Source organism: Eucalyptus grandis, chromosome 6, assembly GCF_016545825.1.
Source record: "Eucalyptus grandis isolate ANBG69807.140 chromosome 6, ASM1654582v1, whole genome shotgun sequence".
In the NCBI taxonomy this organism is placed as follows: Eukaryota; Viridiplantae; Streptophyta; class Magnoliopsida; order Myrtales; family Myrtaceae; genus Eucalyptus; species Eucalyptus grandis.
In genome coordinates, this window is record NC_052617.1 from 53,583,720 (window position 1) to 53,604,564 (window position 20,845).

General features: G+C 40.5%; 2 protein-coding genes across 2 annotated transcripts; both read right to left on the reverse strand.

The window, feature by feature from the left end:
* Positions 1 to 397: 397 nt before the first annotated feature.
* On the reverse strand, positions 398 to 6,591 carry LOC104450799 (somatic embryogenesis receptor kinase 2). The gene is made up of 11 exons (XM_010065497.3): positions 6,046 to 6,591; positions 5,164 to 5,296; positions 4,970 to 5,041; positions 4,313 to 4,456; positions 3,296 to 3,367; positions 3,136 to 3,207; positions 2,946 to 3,058; positions 2,404 to 2,535; positions 1,975 to 2,316; positions 1,380 to 1,774; positions 398 to 916 (listed from the first exon to the last, which is right to left on the reverse strand). The coding sequence occupies exons 1-11, from the start codon at positions 6,116 to 6,118 to the stop codon at positions 602 to 604; spliced, it is 1,863 nt and encodes a 620-aa protein (XP_010063799.2). The 5' UTR covers positions 6,119 to 6,591; the 3' UTR covers positions 398 to 601.
* Positions 6,592 to 15,974: 9,383 nt separating this feature from the next.
* LOC104450800 (G-type lectin S-receptor-like serine/threonine-protein kinase At1g34300) lies at positions 15,975 to 19,966 on the reverse strand. The gene is made up of 2 exons (XM_039314689.1): positions 19,935 to 19,966; positions 15,975 to 19,414 (listed from the first exon to the last, which is right to left on the reverse strand). Exons 1-2 carry the CDS (start codon positions 19,964 to 19,966, stop codon positions 16,639 to 16,641), a joined length of 2,808 nt encoding a protein of 935 aa, XP_039170623.1. The 3' UTR covers positions 15,975 to 16,638.
* Between the last annotated feature and the right edge of the window lie 879 nt (positions 19,967 to 20,845).

Below are 20,845 nucleotides of genomic sequence, written 5' to 3' on the forward strand. Positions count from 1 at the left end.
AGAGCTGGGAAACAGCGTTGGCATGGGATGATATCGTCCTAAATCGTGGTCCGCAACATCCTAGAATCCGGGAAGCCACTTTCCTGCAAAGTTTTCTTGAAGAAATGCTTACGGATTGTCCCAATGAGGGACCCCTTCTGAACCAAAATTCTGGCCAAAACAGGTTGAAGAAGCTATTTGCTTTTACAAATCCAAGTCAGGCAGCATTGCTAGCCACGTTCGACCACAAAATATGATATGACACCAGAAACATTGCCCAGTTCTAAGTGCGATTATAAGTACAAATTAGGACCATCTCTCTAAGCTTACCATGCCATCCCACCCATGAAAATATGGGAGTTCGACTAGTCTCCCAAGTGGCAAAACCGCTCGTGTAGATCACAATCACATCAGCAGATTAGCAGCAGATGAGATGATGCAAATGCACCTCAAACAAGATAAGCTCATATGCACAAGTTTGTAATGAATACAACGCCCCTGGGCTTACACAGACAAATCAGCACATGGTTGTTAAGCAGGTAAAAGAAAAACTTTCAAACTAAGAAAAAAATAATAATAAAGTAGTAAGTAATTTGCCTTCTTTACTTGAACTATGCATGGGTCACCTTGGACCAGACAACTCAACCGCATGTAGATTCTCCGTTGAGTCGATGATCCAGTCAGAACTAGGATGTGGAGCCAAATCCACTTCCTGACGAAGGACTTCCACCTTTTGCCACTCGTCCCACTTCTCGGCCAAGCCATCGCCTTCGAGCATTCTTACCACTTCAGACATCTTGGGACGGTCGCCAGGAGAGCCTTGAGTGCATAGAAGAGCAACCTGGATTAGTTGTTCCACCTCCGATTCCACGTAATTGTTCTGGAGATCAGGATCGACCAGCATCTCTAACTTCTTCTCTTTGAGAAGTCCTTTCACCTGGAAGGATCATCAAACTTTTAAGGATGGGAGGCTGAAAAAAGACAGCAGAAACTAAACAAAAGACATGGCTCAATGTTACTTGTGTACCCTTCATGGGAAATGGCCAACACAAATCGAAATCAGTATCTTTTGTTAGTTCATCTGTATACAGAAAAACATATTCCTAATCTATTTATATTCCTTACAGAAAAAAGGAAAGAGAAAATTCCCTGTGGCTCCACATAACCAGTCAACTAATTAAAGAAGCTGATATAACAGTCATAAAGATCTGGCTTATTCAAGGAGTGCAGCTAACTTTAACTTCCACAGATCCTTTGAAGTTGCAAAAATAGGATATCTCTCTCAAACGGGATGGTTACTAAGGAAAATTTCAATATTGAAAATTGAAACAGAAAGATTATAACAATGTTGGCCCAATGAAAAAAGATAATCAAGGAAAGTACAGATATCCAACACATACCCAATCAAGCAACATGACATCATCATCATTTGCAAGTCGAGCAAGATCAAATGCCCTCTGCCCTGTGATCAGCTCAAGAAGCATGATACCATATCCAAAGACATCAGTTTTCTCTGAAGACTTCCCTGTAGAGAGGTATTCTGGAGCTATATGCCCTATAGTTCCACGGACTGCAGTTGTAACATGGGTGTCCTTGTAGTCCATAAGTTTAGCTAACCCAAAGTCACCTACTACAGCCTCAAACTCCTCATCCAGCAAGATATTAGCAGCCTTTACATCACGATGGATGATTTTAGGGTCGCAGTGATCATGTAAATATGAAAGGCCCCTTGCAGATCCCAATGCTATTCGCTTACGAGTTTTCCAATCAAGAGGTGGCTGAGATGGAGGCCGTTCTACAAAGAAACAAACAAAAGTAATATTGACATTGTTCAAGTTGTCCAATTAACTGCAGCCTGTGATAACAATGCATACTAAGGTTATAAATGCAAGACTGCAGAGAAGGCACTCCCCGACAACACCATATATTCTGAAGGTCTACAGGGAAAAAAACTTTAAACCCTTAGATCTTTTAAGAACGTTGTATGAATGCTACCTCTTAAACACGATGCGACGCTTCCGTTAGCCATGTAGGGATAAACAAGAAGTCTCTCGGTAGGAGTCATGCAAAACCCACGTAACCGCAGAAGATTACGATGGACTGCCATACTAATCATCTCTACTTCTGTTTGAAACTGCAACTCTCCCCCAGGCGTGCGCTCTTCTTTCAGCCGTTTTACAGCCACAAGAGAACCATCAGCTAGACGTCCTTTGTAAACCTTACCAAATCCACCACGGCCTAGGATGTTCTTGTTACTAAAACTATCTGTTGCAACTTGCAGTTCTCGCAGTGAAAATCTTTTTAGTTGTCCTAAATGGACTTCTGGATCCTCTTCAGCTGTTAAAATAAAAATTCAGAGGCAAGTAATGAGAACCCTGCTCATCCATTTAAAGGAAAATAATGACCTCCTTCCGAATCACTAACCCGGTACATCAAAGAAAAATTCTTGGGGCTTCCTTCGGCGCCACCATGCAAAGGCAATTGCTGGGGCGGCGAAGAGTAAGGCAGCACCTGCAGCAACTCCCCCAGCAATTGCTCCAGTGGCACTGTTCCCTCCTGCAGCATTCTAAGAATATGAGTATAACCATTCAAAGCATGTATATCTCATTAAGCAATGCCAAACAAATGAAAATTCCCAAATGATATAATCAAGAATCATATCCAAGATGAACCTATGATTCCATTGTTGAATTCAAGACTTCAAATAAGGTACATCAAACAATAGTGAGGACCTATCCGGTATTAAACTAATGGTAAGAAGATTAGTCAGAGAAGGAACAAATTATTACACAAAAATTCATAAGGCAGTTAAATGGGTAACTTTGCACCAGTAAATTGGTCCACTGTAGCTCTGAGAGATGCCAACTATACTATTACGGGAATATTCATGGCAAGCTGCATCTATACAAATGAAAATGGCTTCATGATTTGAGAGAAATTTGAAGAACCAATAACAGGACAATCACCTGGAGAAGAAACTGGTGGCGGTTGTACAAATGGAGGAGGAGGCGAGAATGGTGGAGAACCCGGACAAGGGTGCCCCGTGACCGGCCCACATAAGTTCAAATTATTGGCGAAACTGCATAAACAAAATCAAGTTCAAAATGGATCTTAAATAATCCTTATAACAGCTCAAATCAAATTTCATTCAGTAACCTGATAGGAGTGAATAAGGAGAAAGAACCATTATCTGGAACTTCTCCTGACAGATGGTTATTTGATAGATCCCTGCAAAGAGTCGTAAAAGAAGCATTATTCTTTAGCGCATGTCAAGCATTCTTCGCGCTACTGATTCACAAGTATTAGGATCACTTACAGCACTTGCAGGGTAGAGATATTAGTCAAAGACATCGGAATTGGACCTGTCAGGCTGTTGTTGTTAAGCCGCCTATCATTTCACAAATGTTTTCTCAGCACATTGTTAAATCCAGAAAAAGAAACCTTTTAAATAAATAAAAAAGAGAAAAGAATAACAGATCATTGGATCCAGGATGTGCTCCTCGTTTAGAAAGCATTAAAGCCAAAAAACCAGTTATCACATAGTCCACATGCTTGGAGCGGACTAAGCAACCAAGGAGAATTTAAGAATGCATTCTGCAGTTCAATGACTTTTCACGATTCAATTTTCAAGTAATGATGTGCAATCTTCAGAAACACCACTAGTTCTACTCAAAGAGAATAAAACAAGTACCAATTTCCACTTTCCTTTCCTGATGCCTCGCTATGGTTATCTTAAAGATCAGCAAACAGTTATAAAAGTATATAAGAAAATGTAAAGCTGCGACAGCAACTTCCCTCATGGAGATAGGTGGAACTGAGCGTTGGGTCAAATGAAAATCCTTCTCATTTTATTAGCAGCAAGAGGAAAACTGTAAAGCACAGTCTTGCATCGATCAAAGTTCATACTAAAGTTCTGACAAATCTCTTGCTAGAAAGGGTTGCCATAGCTAATATACATATATGCCTTGTTGAACCTAATATCTTAGCTTTAGAGTGACTCCTACATGGAATCTGAGCCAAATTTCAATTCCTTCATCCCCCTTCAAAATATCCATTCTGCTTGCATGCTGATTTTACCCGAGATAGCTTAAACTTTCAGATTCTAATCATTTAACAGGCATTAACTTCCTTAATGAACAACAGAAATTTCTTTTCATCACCTACCAATTCAATCCTCTGATTGTCCAGCGGCATATAAAACAAAATTCAATAAGAATAAAAGACAAGTTAACAAGAGCAAAAGCACAAAAATTAAAGCGCCAAGACTTAGAAGCTAATAATTTATTGTTGCTTCTATACTTCAGAAAATTGTGGGGAGAAGATGAAAACTCACAAGAAGCGCAGCTTCGATAGCTTGCCCAATGTATCTGGGATGGGACCAGTAAAACCGTTCATATAAAGATCCAAACTCACCAAGCTGGTCAAATTACCAAGGTCACTAGGAATAGGTCCACTCAAATTATTACTGTAGAGTTCCCTGTCAAAAGCAAATTGGATTAGTGATCAGAAGTCTATGAAGTATCTAGGCAGCACAAGTACAAAAGGCAGTGAAGTGCAAATGCAAGAGTTTTAACTGAGACTCTTGCCCTTGACAACATCAAAACCCAAGCCCAAATGCTTTCAGACTAAAATTTCTTTTTGCTACTTGTGACAAGCATCTAGTCTATAAGAAAGTTTGCAATTATACAAGTAACAACCACCAAATTATTGCTTATACAGGAAATTTATCTCAAGAAAATCCTTTTAATCAACTCATATTATGTTTCAGTTGTATGATGACCTACAGAAACCAAATAGAGGTAATTGTATACATCAACAGCATGCTAAATTGGCAGTCAACAACTTGGCAAAAATAGCAAGAAGTGAAAAAACTCAAACAAATTGATGAAAAAAGAAGCTCCTAACAAATTTTTTTTTTTTTAAATTTTATCACGGCTGTATGAACTTCAGGTGTAAAATTTAGTCTTTTCAAGGCTCAAACAAAACTCACAAGTACTGCAAATTCTTAAGAAGACCGAGCTGAGGGACTAGCTGACCAGATAAAGCTGCATTTCCAAGATCACTGTCAAAATGAATAAACCTCATCAATAACTTCCCACAGGATAAAGCTTTAAAAAATTACTCCACCGGTATGTATGACAAAGCCATATGAAAAGAGAAAAGGTAAATTAGGAGAGAACATACACTCTTATAACACTATTTTCATTGTTACATGTCACGTGAAACCATGTGCAAGGGTTGACAAGGGTGGGATCCCAACTTTGCAAGACATTGCTGGGATCGGCTAAGCTTGACCTCAGGCTATGCAAAGCGTCACCTGCCAATTGAATGTCAGACAGTCACCATTAGCATGAAAAATGTACTTTTTTTTCCACAAGAGGGAGTTTCCTTTCCAATTTCCAAGATCACTGTAATGAAAAGTGGGCAGTTCACAGTTACCCAAGGAAGAGGGCACCATGCACTGTGAAGCGACTAGCATACCAAACCTCTCAAAGGCAATAAGATTACTCCAGAAAACAACTTCTGCATTACTTGCACTAGTTCATGAATCATGTCAACCTGAAACTGGCAGTGGCTGGCCTGATACAACTTTTGGACACAACAAGACCTCAAATTATCCCCCGAACATGCAACCGGCATCATAAAGAGAAAGCATTCCGTGATAGCATTGCTTCAAGTAGTCCTTTAGACATTACCAAAAGTACTTCAACTAAATGAGGGCGACGAAATTGCACTAAACAGAGACTATCAAGCCAGCAAACTCGTCCATATTCCCCCTAAAGTCCACGATTAAAAGGTTACTCAAGGGAAAAACTAAGCAAGATTTCCAGAAAAGCATAAGCACAGGTATCACAGTCTTGGAGGAATATCCTCAACAGTGACCACAAAAGTCTGTTCACTCATTCGCAAACCTCCAAATCTCAGGAGGCGCAAGATTGAAAAAAAAGATAAAAGTAAAAAAGAAAAAGAAAAGCCACATACATTATCACAAACGAACCCAGAAGAACAAGAAAAAGATCAAAGGTTTGCCGAAGCACAAAAGATCGAACTCAAAAAGCAGCCAACCTTCCATGTTGGCGTGCGCCACCCATGAGGAGCAAAGCACCAAGAAGAGCGAAATGCAAAACTCCCTCCCCATTTTCCCAGAACTAACACCGGAGCAGCGATCTTGCCAGATCCAAGAACCAAACCCGCGTCCAACACACCATCACCAAGAACCACCCCGCCAGGAAGCTCCACCCGCCAACCCAAATCTCCGCCGGCGGTGGGGGGGGAATCACTCAGCGCGGACCACCCACCGTCGGAAAGCCGAGAACCCACGAGAATCCCCAGGCGGAACTTCGATCCAGAAGCATCACATTACAGGCCAAAAGCACTGCCGAGAGGAGGGGGCCAAAAAGTGAGGGGGGGGGGGCCAAGACTGAAAATTTACTGGAGAAATCCCAGAAAAATCGCGTTTTTTCCGCTTTCCATTTCGAATGAGCCCAACCCCTTTTCGATCCCTCGCTCCCTCTCTTCTCCCCGTGCAACTTTTTCGCCTGCGCGATGAGTGTTCTTGTGGGGAAGAGGGTCTCTCTCTCTCTCTCTCTCTCTCTCTCTCTGCCTCCCGGTGTGCTGTGTTGTTATCTTTTGTTTTTAAGAACCCTTTTTCTCTCTCTACTCTACTCTACTCTCTCTTTTTTTTTTTTTTTTTTTTTTGAGTGAGTGTGCTGAAGGCGTGCTGTGGAAGAGGGAGAGAGAGAGAGAGAGAGGCTGCCCGAGCGGGCGGGGGGGCGCTGCCCGCTGCCCGGACGCAGTCAAAACGCGCCCCCCCTCCCGCTATATCGTGGAAAGTGACGTGACCGGGAGATAAACCCCGTTTTCGGTCAAGCGGTGGGCGGGCCCCACCGGGCGCCATGTCAGATTCGGCCCGAAAACAAATTTACATCTCTCTCTCTCTCTCCCTTTCGCATTTCGTATCCCATCTCTCTCTCTCTCTCTCTCGCTCGCCATAAATTCCTCTCCCCCCCGTTTTTGGCTTTTCTTAGGAGCCATACCCACCCACCCACCCATCCATGTCACTCCCAAAATTGATCTCTTGTACACATCTTATATATACATATACGTGTGTGCACACACATATATATGAAACATTGGAGATTTTCAGTTCGGAAATTGAAAGCCCCACATTATTATCTCACCGAGAAGGCCATTTATACAAATGAAATGTTCGAAGTTAACCGGTTTATGAATAATGTGAGGCATTCCGTGACAATTCAATTAACTCGATCGTTGCATTTCTTGTGCTCATGATAGTTGATGAATATGAATTAAATTTGAAAAAAAAAGTTCAGGAAACTTAGGAATTGAAGTGCTGTTTTTCATGATGTCCTTATGAGTCTTTTATTAGGTTATTCTTAGTTCTAGTTTAACTTGTATATTCTGGGTTATATACAATTGCATCTTCTCACAAAAGCATCCCGTTGTGGCATCAGATTACGAAGTCAAAACCCTACATCGAAATTAAAAAAATACAAAACGGAGATGAAGAAATCGGAGAAACGTAGATTGAAGCAAGGCGCTGCCAAAAAACTTTCCTTTAAGATAGGACTTATTTTTGGAATACAAATACCTCTATAAAGAAACATTTTATTGTTCCACTTCAAAGCACCTTTTTTGGAACAAAATTATTCACATATAGTCTTTGCTCCCTCTCGTGCAACATAAACAGTATTTCGCTTGACGGTCAATTGGGTTAATTTGACTAACTTATTGTTTTTTTTTTACTCCTCCGCCGAAATCATGTGTACATAAATACAACTTTCAAATATAAAAATCAATCATAGATCGTCTCATTAGTTAATATTAAATTCACCAAAATCCTCCGCTTTTTTACTACTAATAATTTCACATGAATAATACGCACCCACTTAAGAGATACAAATAATATGATTTCTTAATTCAATGCATGCTTAGAGGTGGATTTTGCCTTGAACCTTTAGATTAAATAAACTAGAAGATTTTCATTCACGCTATACATGAGTTCATAGCACTATCAATTACTAACACTTCTAATGAAGCCTATAACTTATTATATAGATATCGATCGAGTTTTAAGCTTTTCATAATTTTGTCAATTTAATTATAAACATTTGCACAAAATTTCAACGAGGTCATTCTTGTCAATTTTTTGCTAGAAATTGCTAACACGGCGACGCGGAGTTTCGGTGAAAATTAGTCAAAATGACTATATTGAAATTTCACGCAAGGTTTACCTAATCAAGAGTGTTTATTCAAAATCGCTTGGTCACTCCAGTTTATAAGCCGTGAGCACTATTTTGATCGAAAATCCAGCCTATCCCGTTATCAATTGAAAATGCAATGACCGGACGTGGGACTCCATCATTTGTGCTGATACCCACTATTCCCGCAACCCACAATGCACCCGAATGCAACCCACGTCCTACATTTCTTGAATGGTCCATGATAGAGTCAACCTTTATACTCTCAAAACATGATCATGAAAGAAACAATAAGAGGCTTTGACCGACACCATTATAATAGAGTAGGAATTTATTCAGATCATCTCTATAAACCAGCAAGAGTCTTCTTCTCTCCCATGATTATCTGCAGGCACTTGATTGGTACCTAAGTGTAATGAATCACAGCATCTTTCTTACTCATATTAACGCGTGACCCTAAACCTTAAATCCTCCACAGTGTTGTTTCGTAGCAAAAAAGAAGAAGAAGTAATCAGTCATCAGAAGAGGCGTCACAATTCATGGAGTACAACTTCGGAAATTCTAAGCTTACCTTATGATTTTACTCGTCAAAATAACAAGAATAAAGGTGATATGCCATGAAAAGATGATGTAACGCGTACTCGTCTCTTAAAAGACCAAGCAAGATAGCACCACCAAGCTCATATAAGAAACCATTAATTGAGGAAATGGATGAATTCGGTCAAATCATCTCCCGTGTGCCATGAGCATTTACTATCAAGATATTACTTATACTCTTTGTTAATTTTCTCCGTCTTGAAACATACAGGATAGATCAAATTCGCTATGTCCTTGGTACTACCACAAACCTCGGCCCTTTGTTGTTAGAGGCAAAGGACGAGACAACCTCGTTCACGAAAGGATGTTTCGCCAATTTCTTGTTCCTAATTAGAAAAAGGGCATAGAGGACGAATATTGGGCACCTTTAGACTTAGGAGGACGAGAATGACAACGAGTTTTGCATTTTTGAAATCGAATTTATTCCCTTCTTTTGCTTTGGTCAAAGGTTCTCGCTTTTTGTCGGTACGAAACCTGAACGACTTTTGTTACACAAAGGAATTCGATGACTCGAAATCCCTCTCAAAGTTCCTCAGCCAATGGAGAATCTTTCGGTTGTCCCTTTATAGAAGATGTATGGCTCTGCGACAGAGAATCTCGTTCTCTCTATTGGATTTTCAGTTTCAAACGAATTTGCGTTTTTATACTCATATTTCTTTTCCTTGTTTTTCTCATATCAGCAAACATCTTCTTAAGCATTTCGTGCATATTATTGTATGTAAGTTCATAATATACCTCATTTTCATCTAAACCCACTTCTGCCACGAAACAAATATTTGCTTAGTTTGTATCCTGATGACTAGATTCACATCCCGAGTCACTCTTTGCTTTTAAAGTTTTCTTCCTCTTCCATTGTTTACACACAAAAATTATCAATTCTTTATAATCAACATGAAGTCAATTTGGTTGATTATGGAGCTTGATGGTGAGATCGATATAGCAATGGACGAGTAATGTGACAGTCACCTATGGTTATATAATGCAATTATTGACATATGGTAAGACTGATAGATGACTATGAATAATGATTATTGATGATTATAAAATATAGCTATCAACACACGATGGTGAATGATCGACTAACATTTTGATTCAATGATGAAACCAAGATGGTCAATGTCATAGTGAATTTGGCTAAGTGCTAGAACCTAGATGTAGGGAAATGAAAAAAAAAAAAAAAAGGAGATAAAGTGAGGGAAAATTGTCCAAAAAGTCTTAAACCTTTTCATTTTTTGGCAATTGAGTTCAACCAGCCAATTTTGGCTGGAATTTGCTGATATGGATGTCAGCGATGCCACGTGGCATTGCTTGCACTAACTTAGACAAATTTTAATAATATTTCAATATTTTTGATCTTCTTCTTCCTCATTAAGTTTTTAAATTTTTTGAGAATGAATATATTCAAAGTACTAAAACTTATCATGAAAGTGCAATTGAGTTCTAAAAATTTCAAAAAATATCATTAAGTTCTTTCGTTAACTCCATCTAACTTAGTTATTGATGTGACTTTTTTTTTGTGGTTATTTTCTCTTTTTTACGTGGCGTGAACGTAACTAAAGCATGAAGCTTAATGCTAAAAAAAATGTTGTGCTGGTCTGAATTTGATATTTTAACCCACATTTTATTTTAATTAGATTAATGACTAAGCCAAATTAAAAGGAAAAAAATGCAAGCAAGGGGCCTTGCTACCGATGCCAGCCCTTGCCAAGATCTGGCCGCTCCCACTTGTGGTCAACCAGGGTTGTTAGCCACTGGCTAGGGCCTCGTAGTGAGAGTTGCTTGATTTTTCCTTTTTTATTTTATTCTTTCAAAATTTAGCTTATTTTTTATTTTAATTTAAATAAAACTTGGGTTTAAAAAAAAATTGGACCAAAACAACATCATTTTTGCCACTTCAAGTTTTAGCCACATCATGCTACATAAGGGTGAGAATGATCCAAGTGGGTGGTTTCCACCTTAGATTCGAGAACAACTCATTAGAAACTGGTTCTGAAAAATTGAAATCGGAAACTACCTATTAGATCAATGGATCCACTTGGGAACTAAACCACCTAGGTGGGTTTATGGAACCAGTCCAACCAAGTTTCACGCACTCAGTACAACATTTTCCAGTGAGCCAAATTAAAGCAAAAAAAAAATTCTTCCCTATCCTTAATTAAAAGACTAATAAAAAGATTGGACTCATATTAAAAGTTGAGAGTTAATGGGCATTGAGCTTGAGAGTCAAGGTCATGAGTGAGAGATACAAAGACAACTCAAACAAGGCTAGAGTGAAAAAAAGGCAAGCACTTAGTTAATGGATGTTGAGCATCACATTGAGGAATTTAGGGTTTTTATTTTTCTTAAATTTTTTGGTTGGAAATTTTTCTTAAAATTTGGATATATATTTATATATTATCGATCTAATCTGGATGAGTAGGCGGGCAATTCAGCACCTAAAATTGAAAATTGATTAATACCCACAGGTTTCCGAGCGATTCTCGGTTCTTTTGCACACCTCTAATTTTACAAATGAGAAAAATATTAAAAAAAACTATATCGGCATGTTCTGTTAGTCAAGTTGGACCCAAAGCTAACAGAAATACTTGACTGCACCAGCTTGACAAATTTTAAGATTTGATTGTACTTTTGAAAATTTTAAAAATATAATTATACATTTGGGATAATTTTTAGCATTTTTAGTGCATTTATCCCTATTTTTTCTTTTACCAACATTGGTATTTCTTTGTTTTGCTTGTTAAGATTTAATTGCATATTCATGACACTTTTTAGGATTTTCAGTATACTTATCTTTTTTTTTTTTTTTACTAATGTTGGCATTTTCTCGTCATGCTCTTCTTCAGATGAAGTTTTATCGACGATAAAAGCAATAAACATTTTATCTTTCTTATTTTCTTTTTCATTGTCGAGTTCTACCGCCTAAGCCACCGTTTCCCTACTAGTTCCTACAAAACCATCGGCTAAATCCCATGGCTTCTTTTTCATTATGCCCAGGGAGGAGAGCCCACTCATAATGTCGGCGAACCGAGGGTGACTTGCCCTTTCTCCCGCCTTCATCTGGAACGATTCATATTGCTCAACAATGCGTACATCTTTGTTTCTCGCATAGGACCCGTTCCTTCATAAGCGGGCTCCAAGCGATCTCGAATCTCCCGAACTATGGCACAAGGACCCCGTTTGATTCAGTTTTTCCAAGGAACTTTAGGAAAAATATAAAGTATTTGGTTAGTGTTTTAGGGATCTCATTGGCAAATGTCAGCATTGGGAAGGCTGAAACCTAGGCGAGATTGCCTGAGTTTTAGGGATCTCAAATCTCGTTACCTGAGGTTGACCTAGGTGGTGATCGAGGTCGAGCAACCCAGGCGAGGTTGCCACTTGGGTCGCTAGACCCAGGTGGTGCTCGAGGTGGCACGACTTCAGGCCGCCTCGCCTGAGGTCGGGCAATCGGAGGTGAGGCTATCCCTAGGGTTGAGCTTTGCCGGATTAATTTTGATTTAAAAAATTTAATAAAGCCTTTTTGCAAATGCAGGTTTTACCAAACAACATTTAAGTCAAAGTTATATTCCAATGCACTTTAGAGTTACAATTTCTTGAATATGATAGCATTTCGGAAAATTTCTTTAGCTCGAAGGTATATGCATTTTCTCAAACTCATATTTCTCCAAGCCGAACTAAATGGGATCAAGATGAGACTCTATTAGACCGAGCAGGAGAGAGGGCAATACGTTAAAAATGGAATAGCTTTAGCATTTAAAGTAAATCATCTCGTTTGCTCTTTTTGTGAAATCTCGTGTTTGAGAGATGGGAAGTTGAATTTAACACCTCGACAGTATAGTGCCATAAATATCATAGATATAATACCCATTTCCTTAGTTTAGGTTGATGTCACTTGCTAAGCAAAAGGACAAGCCAGTAAAACATTATGTTTGGAAATTAATTTAGCTTCCATCTGTATGGTGTCATCATCAAAACACGGTGCACTTTGTCTAATCTTCATGTCTCGGCCACTCCCGCATCCCTTAGTCTCTCGAGTTTGTCTCGTTCCTGTTCTTACATGTGCTGGCCTCGGACGTGCCCCTTTTATTGCATCGTCCAGTCAATATCTCATCGAAAGGCGCCATTTTTATCCATGAAAATTTAATAAAAGCTTTTAATGTCATCGCCAGCCCAACTTGTCCCTTTGCCGATTTCCATTCTCAGATAACATGATTGCAGTTATTGATGTTGGCGTTGACGAGTCCCCCACTTAAGTCCACGATCAGGATTGAAAAAGGACGGCGAAACGAGCTTGTTATCGTTGCTCATCTTGAAAATACTCATATCTTAAATAACGCGATAATTCACAATTTATTTCTTCTCCTTAAATTTGTTCTATGGATGACCTACATCGTAACTCGCTATGAATGGCGATTATCACCACAAGATTTACGCAAGAAATTGAAATGTTTGATCGGTAGACTAAGCGGTTGGAAACCGCCTAATTTTCATTGCCAAAGGTCACCAATGAAAAGCATAGAATCCTTTCGTTTTCGAAGGTGGGGGCAACCATTGGCATGTCCAGTTCCTCACACACGTGCGTTTCAGTGTCCCCAGGAGTCAAATCCTGATAGTTAGGTATAAATAAATACAACGAAAAAGGGTGTATGTCAAATTCAATACCAATCAAACCAGCATTTTTGGTTTACCCTTTTTATTTTCATTTGTAAATATTTAAACTATTTATTGTTTAGTTTATAAGAGTATTCGGTAGTAACATGCCGAAACTTTTCCTTAGATTCAGTTTGTTTCGTAAAAAAAGAACGATTTGAATAACATATTTCTAAAAATGTTCATTTATAATGTTAGAAAAAATTAATCAATAAAAAATATTTTCATCTTTGATAATTAATTATGTATAAAATTCATTCATTTTTATAAGTAATACAAAAAATAATTCTTAGAAAATTTCTTTATATCCATTTTTGTTCCCGTTTGTATTAAATTATGGATATATGAGAATGCTAGGAGACAATTTAGTAGGTACTGTCCGGGCTAGTCACCCCAAAGCCATTGGGCACTCTCTGCTATTTCGGCCACTGTACAAGAGATATTTCTATTGACGGGAGGCTCTTGTGTCATTGCCCTAGAGGTCCAATCTCAAACTAATTGGGAAAATTCATTTATCTTTTCGAAATAAAAATAAATAAATAAAAGAGAGAGAGAGAAGGAAGAAGAAAAAAAATTAAGGGAATAAAAATGCCAACGAGTCACAATCCTCATACATTGGTGGAGGGACCCAATTGAAAAGTTAATGGCCTTTTGCAATGATGGGAAGTACCACAAATGTGGAAAGTGGCATTTCTTGGGTCAAAGGAACTTTATGCATGTGCACCAATCTTGCCGGGCTACATCGCCTGCGCACTGTGTTGACTGGAGTCCCCTTTTGTGCGGTGGGGGAATGAAAAGTGGGCTTTGATTTTCTAGAAGAATTATAGCGTTTGGTGTGTATTTTCACTTGCATTTTTGATATAGATTATTCCCTTTTTTTTCTCCTCTCTAGTCCCTCGTGGTCGGTTTTGGCACAAGATTAGCCCCCCTGACATCGGGCATTCTTTCATTTTGGTCCCTGGCGATCGAAAACAGATGGGGAGCACATCAAGCTCATCACTTTCTTTCTTTTTATCCATTGAATTTTGCCCCCTGAAGAGTAGAATATTGCATCAACAAAAGCTACCATTAGAATGCAACTGATGTCTCTTTCCACAACGGTCCAAGGAACAGTACGAGGGGCGACAGACAAGGTGACAAAACCAGAAACAGTTCGGTTGCAATAGCTGTGAACCTAGTACATGATGGATGGATGACTCGGATATCCTTCACGACCTGTCCCATCAAGAGAGCCCAAAACAAAAATGCAACTATAGATGCCATTTTCATGTCGTAGCTGGGGGGAAACCATGGACCTATTTAGCAATTTCTCAGGGAAGTATCAGCTTGGCTTATGGAGCGTATCGATGGATTGCAGAGTAAGCCCTTCAGATTTAACCTTGTCCTGCACAATCACAAATCGTCGCCAACTCAAAGACGAGCAAATACTGCAGAATCGATTTAGGTATTGGACGATGCCCAGTTGAACCCTTCCTTAACCCTCTGGAACTGTTTTCTGAGATCAATGGCATACAAAAGCATGCTAACTTGATCCCAGAGGGTCCGTTTTAAAGTGAAGAAACCTGTTGTAAGAGATGATCCATGTAGACAACCTTCGTTCTCCTCCGAGCAAGGTTTAGCAAGCCTCCTAAATTCTCTCTTTGATCCAACTAAACGAATACAAAGAAGAAACCAGCAAAGCTGCAGTGCTAGAACTTGGATTATAATGCATTTTTATTTTTACTTTTTTTTTATGGTATGCTCAAAATGAATGCAATCGATTAAGGTAGCACTAATATTAGCAGCCCTAATCATGCTAATTCAACGCAAAAACTAAAAAGAAAACTACATAACCTCGACAAAATTGTGCCGAACAAACCATTTGAAGTTTGAAGATTACCAAAGCAACCCCATATATAGTCTAAGAGAAAGTAGTTACTAGTCAAAGTATAGTAGACTACAGTACGAGTTATAAAAGCATTGAAAAGCAATTTTCCTGGAGCCATCTCACGCGTTTGAATGGCATGAGATTGCATCATCTTACTGAAGATCAGGAGTCATCAAAGAACTGGAGGAAAAGGCTCGGCATAAAACAGAACATCTTTCATTTGCTCTACGAAGCATCTAACAGGATCAAAGAAAACACAGCCCTATCAGACATTATCAGATGACGACTTGACATCCATGTCATCGCGTGTTCTCATCATAAGCAAAATGACACGAGCATGCATCCAGATTGAAGCAGGCCTAAACGGTTCACAAGATAGACTCACGTATAACTGTATACGCAACACCAGGTATGTGAGGGAGGGACAACAGTTGGTTTATGGCAACAGGTTGTCAATCGTGTAGAAAACCAATGACCACATGTAAAATTAAGCGTGAATGCAACGGCGACATCCAAAGAATTACCAATATTGTGGAAAAAAAGGATAAATTGACAGCTGTGGTCTTATGGCCAATTATAACAATCAAGATGATATGATCGAAGAACAGTCAAGTTACACCATTAAAAAGAAACAATGAATAGCAGCGCAAACATTTTAGAACTAATAAAATTTATGGATCATATATTTAAAAGAAATTTCTGGTCCTGATCCAACAGCGTTACATGAGATCAACTAACATCACATTGGATAGGCAGCAGCAACTAGCCTTTGCCTAATTGTAACTAGAAAGGAAATCGAATTATCAAGTATCTACTCAACACAGTACCCTCTATTTACCTGAAAAAAGGCACACTCCTATGGTTTTCTTTAATAAATAGAGCGACTGTAATGAGCATTTCTGGTGCTGTTGTGTTTCTACTCATTTCATTATTCTGCAGCAGTTTTAGTGTCAATCTGCGAAACACTTCCATTAGCACTTTTCTTACCAAAGCTGCTTCCTGCTGCAAGTTCCCAACATCCTCCTTTTGAGTAACAGCGCTTCCCTTTAAAATCTTCTTCAGCACAGGGCTATCATAGTGGCCCTTCACCATCTGAGACTATGGCCTTTTGGGAAGAAACAAATGCCCAAATGTTTTATAGCTATCAATGTGGAATACACAGTTCCAGGTGATGAAGAAAATATACATACACAAGACTTAAGATGCTCATCCACCCACAGCCAGCTTTGCTGGTATAACAAGACATTTTACAAATAGGCAGTGTACAGCTAATATACAGATTGGATATAAATTCCTTCCAGAGCTCACTCCATCTTATAAAAATTATCACATGCTATGAGTGCTTCGCTTTGAATCTGAGTTAGGATTGGATGATGATGCCTTTTCTACATTTCTGCCTGAAGCAACAGGCGAAACTCCAGAAGTTTGGTGAGATGAAGATGAAAGAGGAGGAGCTGAAGGTGCCAATGTCGAGAGTGCGCTAATATTACTACTGACATTGATGCTGCTTCCACCATGGGACCCATCAACTGCTGCCTTCGGAGGAGGTGGCCTCTCAATCTCCATAATCCCTTCAAGCATCTGCACAATTTTCCCCATAGTTGGCCTATGCGATGGGTGTTCCTGGATGCACCAGAAACTAATCTGGATTGCTCTCATTACTTGCTCCATGTTTAAATCTTGATCAGCGCCAAACAGCCTCTTGTCTATAATGTTCTCAGCATTGCTCTTCTCAAACTCCTCATAAGCCCAAATGGAGAATTTCTTATTGTTGGTTTCCATGGAAACATAAAAATTCCTCCTCCCACTCACTATTTCCAACAAGACCATCCCATAACTGTAGACATCTGACTTGGAAGTTATCGGGAGATTTGCAAGCCACTCAGGTGCCAAATACCCTCTTGTGCCTCTCACGCTTGTCAAGGTGCGGTACCGGTGATCCTTCGCGTTTATGAGCTTTGCAAGGCCGAAATCCGACACTTTAGCATTGTGATTTTCATCTAAAAGAATATTCTCAGGTTTTATGTCGCAATGAACAATGCAGTCTCGACATTCCTCATGAAGATATGTGATTCCCCTTGCAGTCCCAAGGGCAATATTAAACCGTTGCTCCCAATTCAAAAACTTCCCCGAATTTTGTTCACTAGTAAAGAGGAAATCATCCAGAGAACCATTTTTCATGAACTCATAGACTAAGAGCCTGTGACGTCCCTCCGAGCAAAAGCCGATCAACCGCACCAAATTCAAATGGTGCGTGCTACTTATGGTTGCCACCTCCATCCTGAATTGCTTCTCCCCTTGTTCAATTCCCTCTAGCTGCTTAACTGCGACGACTGTTCTATTAGTAAGGACTCCTCTATAAACAGCCCCAAATCCTCCGGCACCCAGTTTCTCCTTGAACCCTTTGGTTGCTCTTTGAAGCTCTTTGTATGTGAACTGGACTGGAGCCCCGGAGGCATATTCGAGGAGTGTATACTGAGATGACAATCCGCCAAACTTGGTACTATTTCTAAAACACGACCACCACAGACCACCCTCCAAGAGGATTAAACCAAGAACTGTAGCCAAAATCACAACCACTACCACCCAAGCATGAAGTCTCCATCCCTTGTTTTTGCCGGTTCCTTCCAGAGACGATGGGTTCGGAACTACTGGGCCACAAACTTTGACATACGACGTGCTCGGCAGCGATGGATTCTCATAACCGCTGACAAAATCCACAGTTTTCAAGTAACAAAGCCCTGTCCCATCGGACAATGAAGTTGAAGCCACACAAGAACCACTCACAAGGCAATTCAACCTACATGCCGATATACCCACAAAGAAAACTTGTGAGGACACCTCAGGCGCGTAGGTCAAGAACGAAGCATGATCTAGTTCCAACATCGTCGCACTCCCCGGACAATCCTCTATGTTTACTTTCCTTTTACACCCTTTTCTGCTATCTTTCGGATCGATCGGCTCAAAATTCTGGCTCGGGCACCCGCACGTCGCGCTCGAGTTGTCGTAACTGCAAATGCCCAGATTCCCGCAGAACCCATAGACCTTACACTGATCAAGAGCTTCCCACCTCGAGGTCGTAGTCCTACTATTCCTCGCCGAGCTATAAATCCTCAAATTCCCATCAGAATCCAACCTCAGAAACCTCAAAATATCGCTCCCTTCCGCGTAATCACTACTGTAAACTACGATTGCATTACTAGTCAAAGAAGGGGAAGATATGGACAGAATCCCTGTAGACTGCAATACCAGGGTGGGATCTGTCAGATTCGCCTGGGTCGACGAATTCACCCCTTGATTCCAATACTGAATACTATTATTCCACCAGAGGGACAAATTCCCCATGCTCGAGATATTAAAGGAGTAGAGCCCACTACGCAGGGTCTGACCGACCGTGAAATTCTGCGAGGGGACGATCGTATCCGTCGGGTGATCGAACGACGACCAGACCGAAGCCGTGTTGTTCCCGAGCACCAGGTTGCCGGAATCATCAAGAGCAGCCGAGGTCACCCCCTTGCCGGCCGTGTTGGACTGCCACACGGTGGAGCCCGACCCGTTGACGAGCCGGAGGTTGCCGTCGGAGAGGAACTGGAGAGACCCGGAGGAGTCGACGGTGGAGACGGTGGACCAGACGGCGGCGGCGGGGCCCCCGCCGCCGTAGGTGATGGCGGCGACGAAGGCGGAAGGGTCGGCGGGGGCGGCGACGAAGCCGAGGGCGAAGGTCTGGTTGGGGGACAGCCAGGACCGGTTGAGGTTGGAGGCGGAGAGGGTCGAGCCGGGGGAGACCTGGGCAGAGACCGACGACGGACGGAGGAAGAGGAGCGGGAGGAGCAGGAAGAGGAGGAGGGGAAACTGAGCCGCGGCGGCGGCGGCGGCGGCGGGGAGGACATCGGTCGCCGCGCTCCGGTCATCGGACGGGGCGGCGGAGGAGCATGCGCAAGTGGTGCTCTCGTTGGTGGGCTGCGGGTCGTCTCTGCTCTTCTGCGGCTTCTGCGGAAGGGAAGACAGTGGACGAGGTAAGACGGGCGGACAGGGGAAGGACGTGGTCCAACTTCGTCCGCCCCGGCTGTCACGGCACGAGAAAAGTCCACCGGCGACTTTTCTATTGCTTTCTTTGTTTTGTTTCTTAATTTTCTTTTTTGTCCTTTTTTTTACCTAAAAATGATTAGATAAATTGAACTTTGTATTTCATTAGATTAAAGTTGGTCTTGCAACTATTTATTTAAGCATTGGTCAGGTCTCATATGTGTCGTATTGCTCCGTCAAATTTGGGGATTCGAATTTGAGTTGAATGATTTCTTATGAGTATTTAATATTCGAAGATTTGAATTCCCTTAATAATGAAAAAAAGTGTATCATGCTTGAATCTGACTGGATTTTAAGGGAAAATCTCAAATAAGGACCCAAAGCTGAAATTTATTTTCTCAAATAAGACCCAAAATAGTCGTTGTCCCAAATAAGGATGCGAGTGCTAATAAGTCCAATAAGGGCCCCACCAAATGGCGAGCGTGTAATATTTCCATGGCCGGAGTATGGGCAATTTTGTCCACAAAAATATTAATAGAATTTGACAAACCCTAAAAACAAACCCCCAAACTCTTCACGTCTTTTGACCTAAAAACCTCTTCACGTTCTCCTTTCTTCTTCTCTTCATCTTCTCCGTTCTTTGTCCTCTTTTGCTTGGAGCACTGAAATTTTCTGTTAATGGAACACGAATTGAAACACAAAACAAAATCCCTACCTTCGTTTCTTCACATCTTCTTCTTTTTTTTCTGTCTTCGTTTCTTTCCAACGAAGAAAAAAATCTCGAGTAAAGCCACCTTTTTGTTATTGAGACACTCATGTGTAACACAAGGATCTCGATTCTTCATTATCCTTTCCTAGTTTTGCCATACACTTTGATTCACACTCCAGTTTCGTTCAAATTGGTGCAATCGATCCTTCGTTCGTTCAAAGTGGTTGTAACTTGTCGAAGCAACATGTCGACAGGGCGCGGCATGTGGTGGAATATCACACAGATGGCAGCGAGGATGGTGATGGTAGGACGAATTCTTTTGTTTTATGGTGTTCTTTTTGCTTGTTTTGTTGGATTTCTGAGTTTATGTCTCTTTTGTCCGACAAAATGCATATGAGTTGTGTCCACGATGGATTTCTAATTAGATATTACTGCTGTTGGGGTCCTACATGTTGCGATGGTGGTCCCTGTTTTGCGATTTTTTTATACTCTCTTTTTGTCTTTTTCTGGTTTATATTTTGTCGTTGATGGTTGGAACTCACGGCCTATCATGGAATTTAAAAGCCCACATAGATTCTCATAGGGAAAGTAGATAGACATTTAAAAAAAAAGCTATAATTACTCTGATATGGGTACTCTTATAGAAAGTATTTAGAGGACGAAATTTGGTGGAAAAACGTTGAGACAAAATCAATTTGAGTCTATGTGCGCATGAGTTTACCGTTAGAGCATGAGGGCATCTTGTTTCCAATAATTTTTGTGCGCACTACTTATTAGGAACTAGAGGTGTCTTGTTTT

Bases quoted from the DNA above. Each gene is read 5' to 3' on its own strand.
- LOC104450799 (XM_010065497.3), bottom strand. From the start codon at position 6,118: ATGGGGAGGGAGTTTTGCATTTCGCTCTTCTTGGTGCTTTGCTCCTCA. The intron at 5,042-5,163 runs GTATGTTCTCTC...TCATTTTGACAG, and splicing joins GAAAATAGTGTTATAAGAGT to TGATCTTGGAAATGCAGCTT. The intron at 3,368-4,312 runs GTGAGTTTTCAT...GTGAAATGATAG, and splicing joins CTATCGAAGCTGCGCTTCTT to GCGGCTTAACAACAACAGCC.
- LOC104450800 (XM_039314689.1), bottom strand. From the start codon at position 19,966: ATGAAGAGAAGAAGAAAGGAGAACGTGAAGAG. The intron at 19,415-19,934 runs GTTTTTAGGTCA...AGAAAGCAATAG, and splicing joins AGAAAGGAGAACGTGAAGAG to AAAAGTCGCCGGTGGACTTT.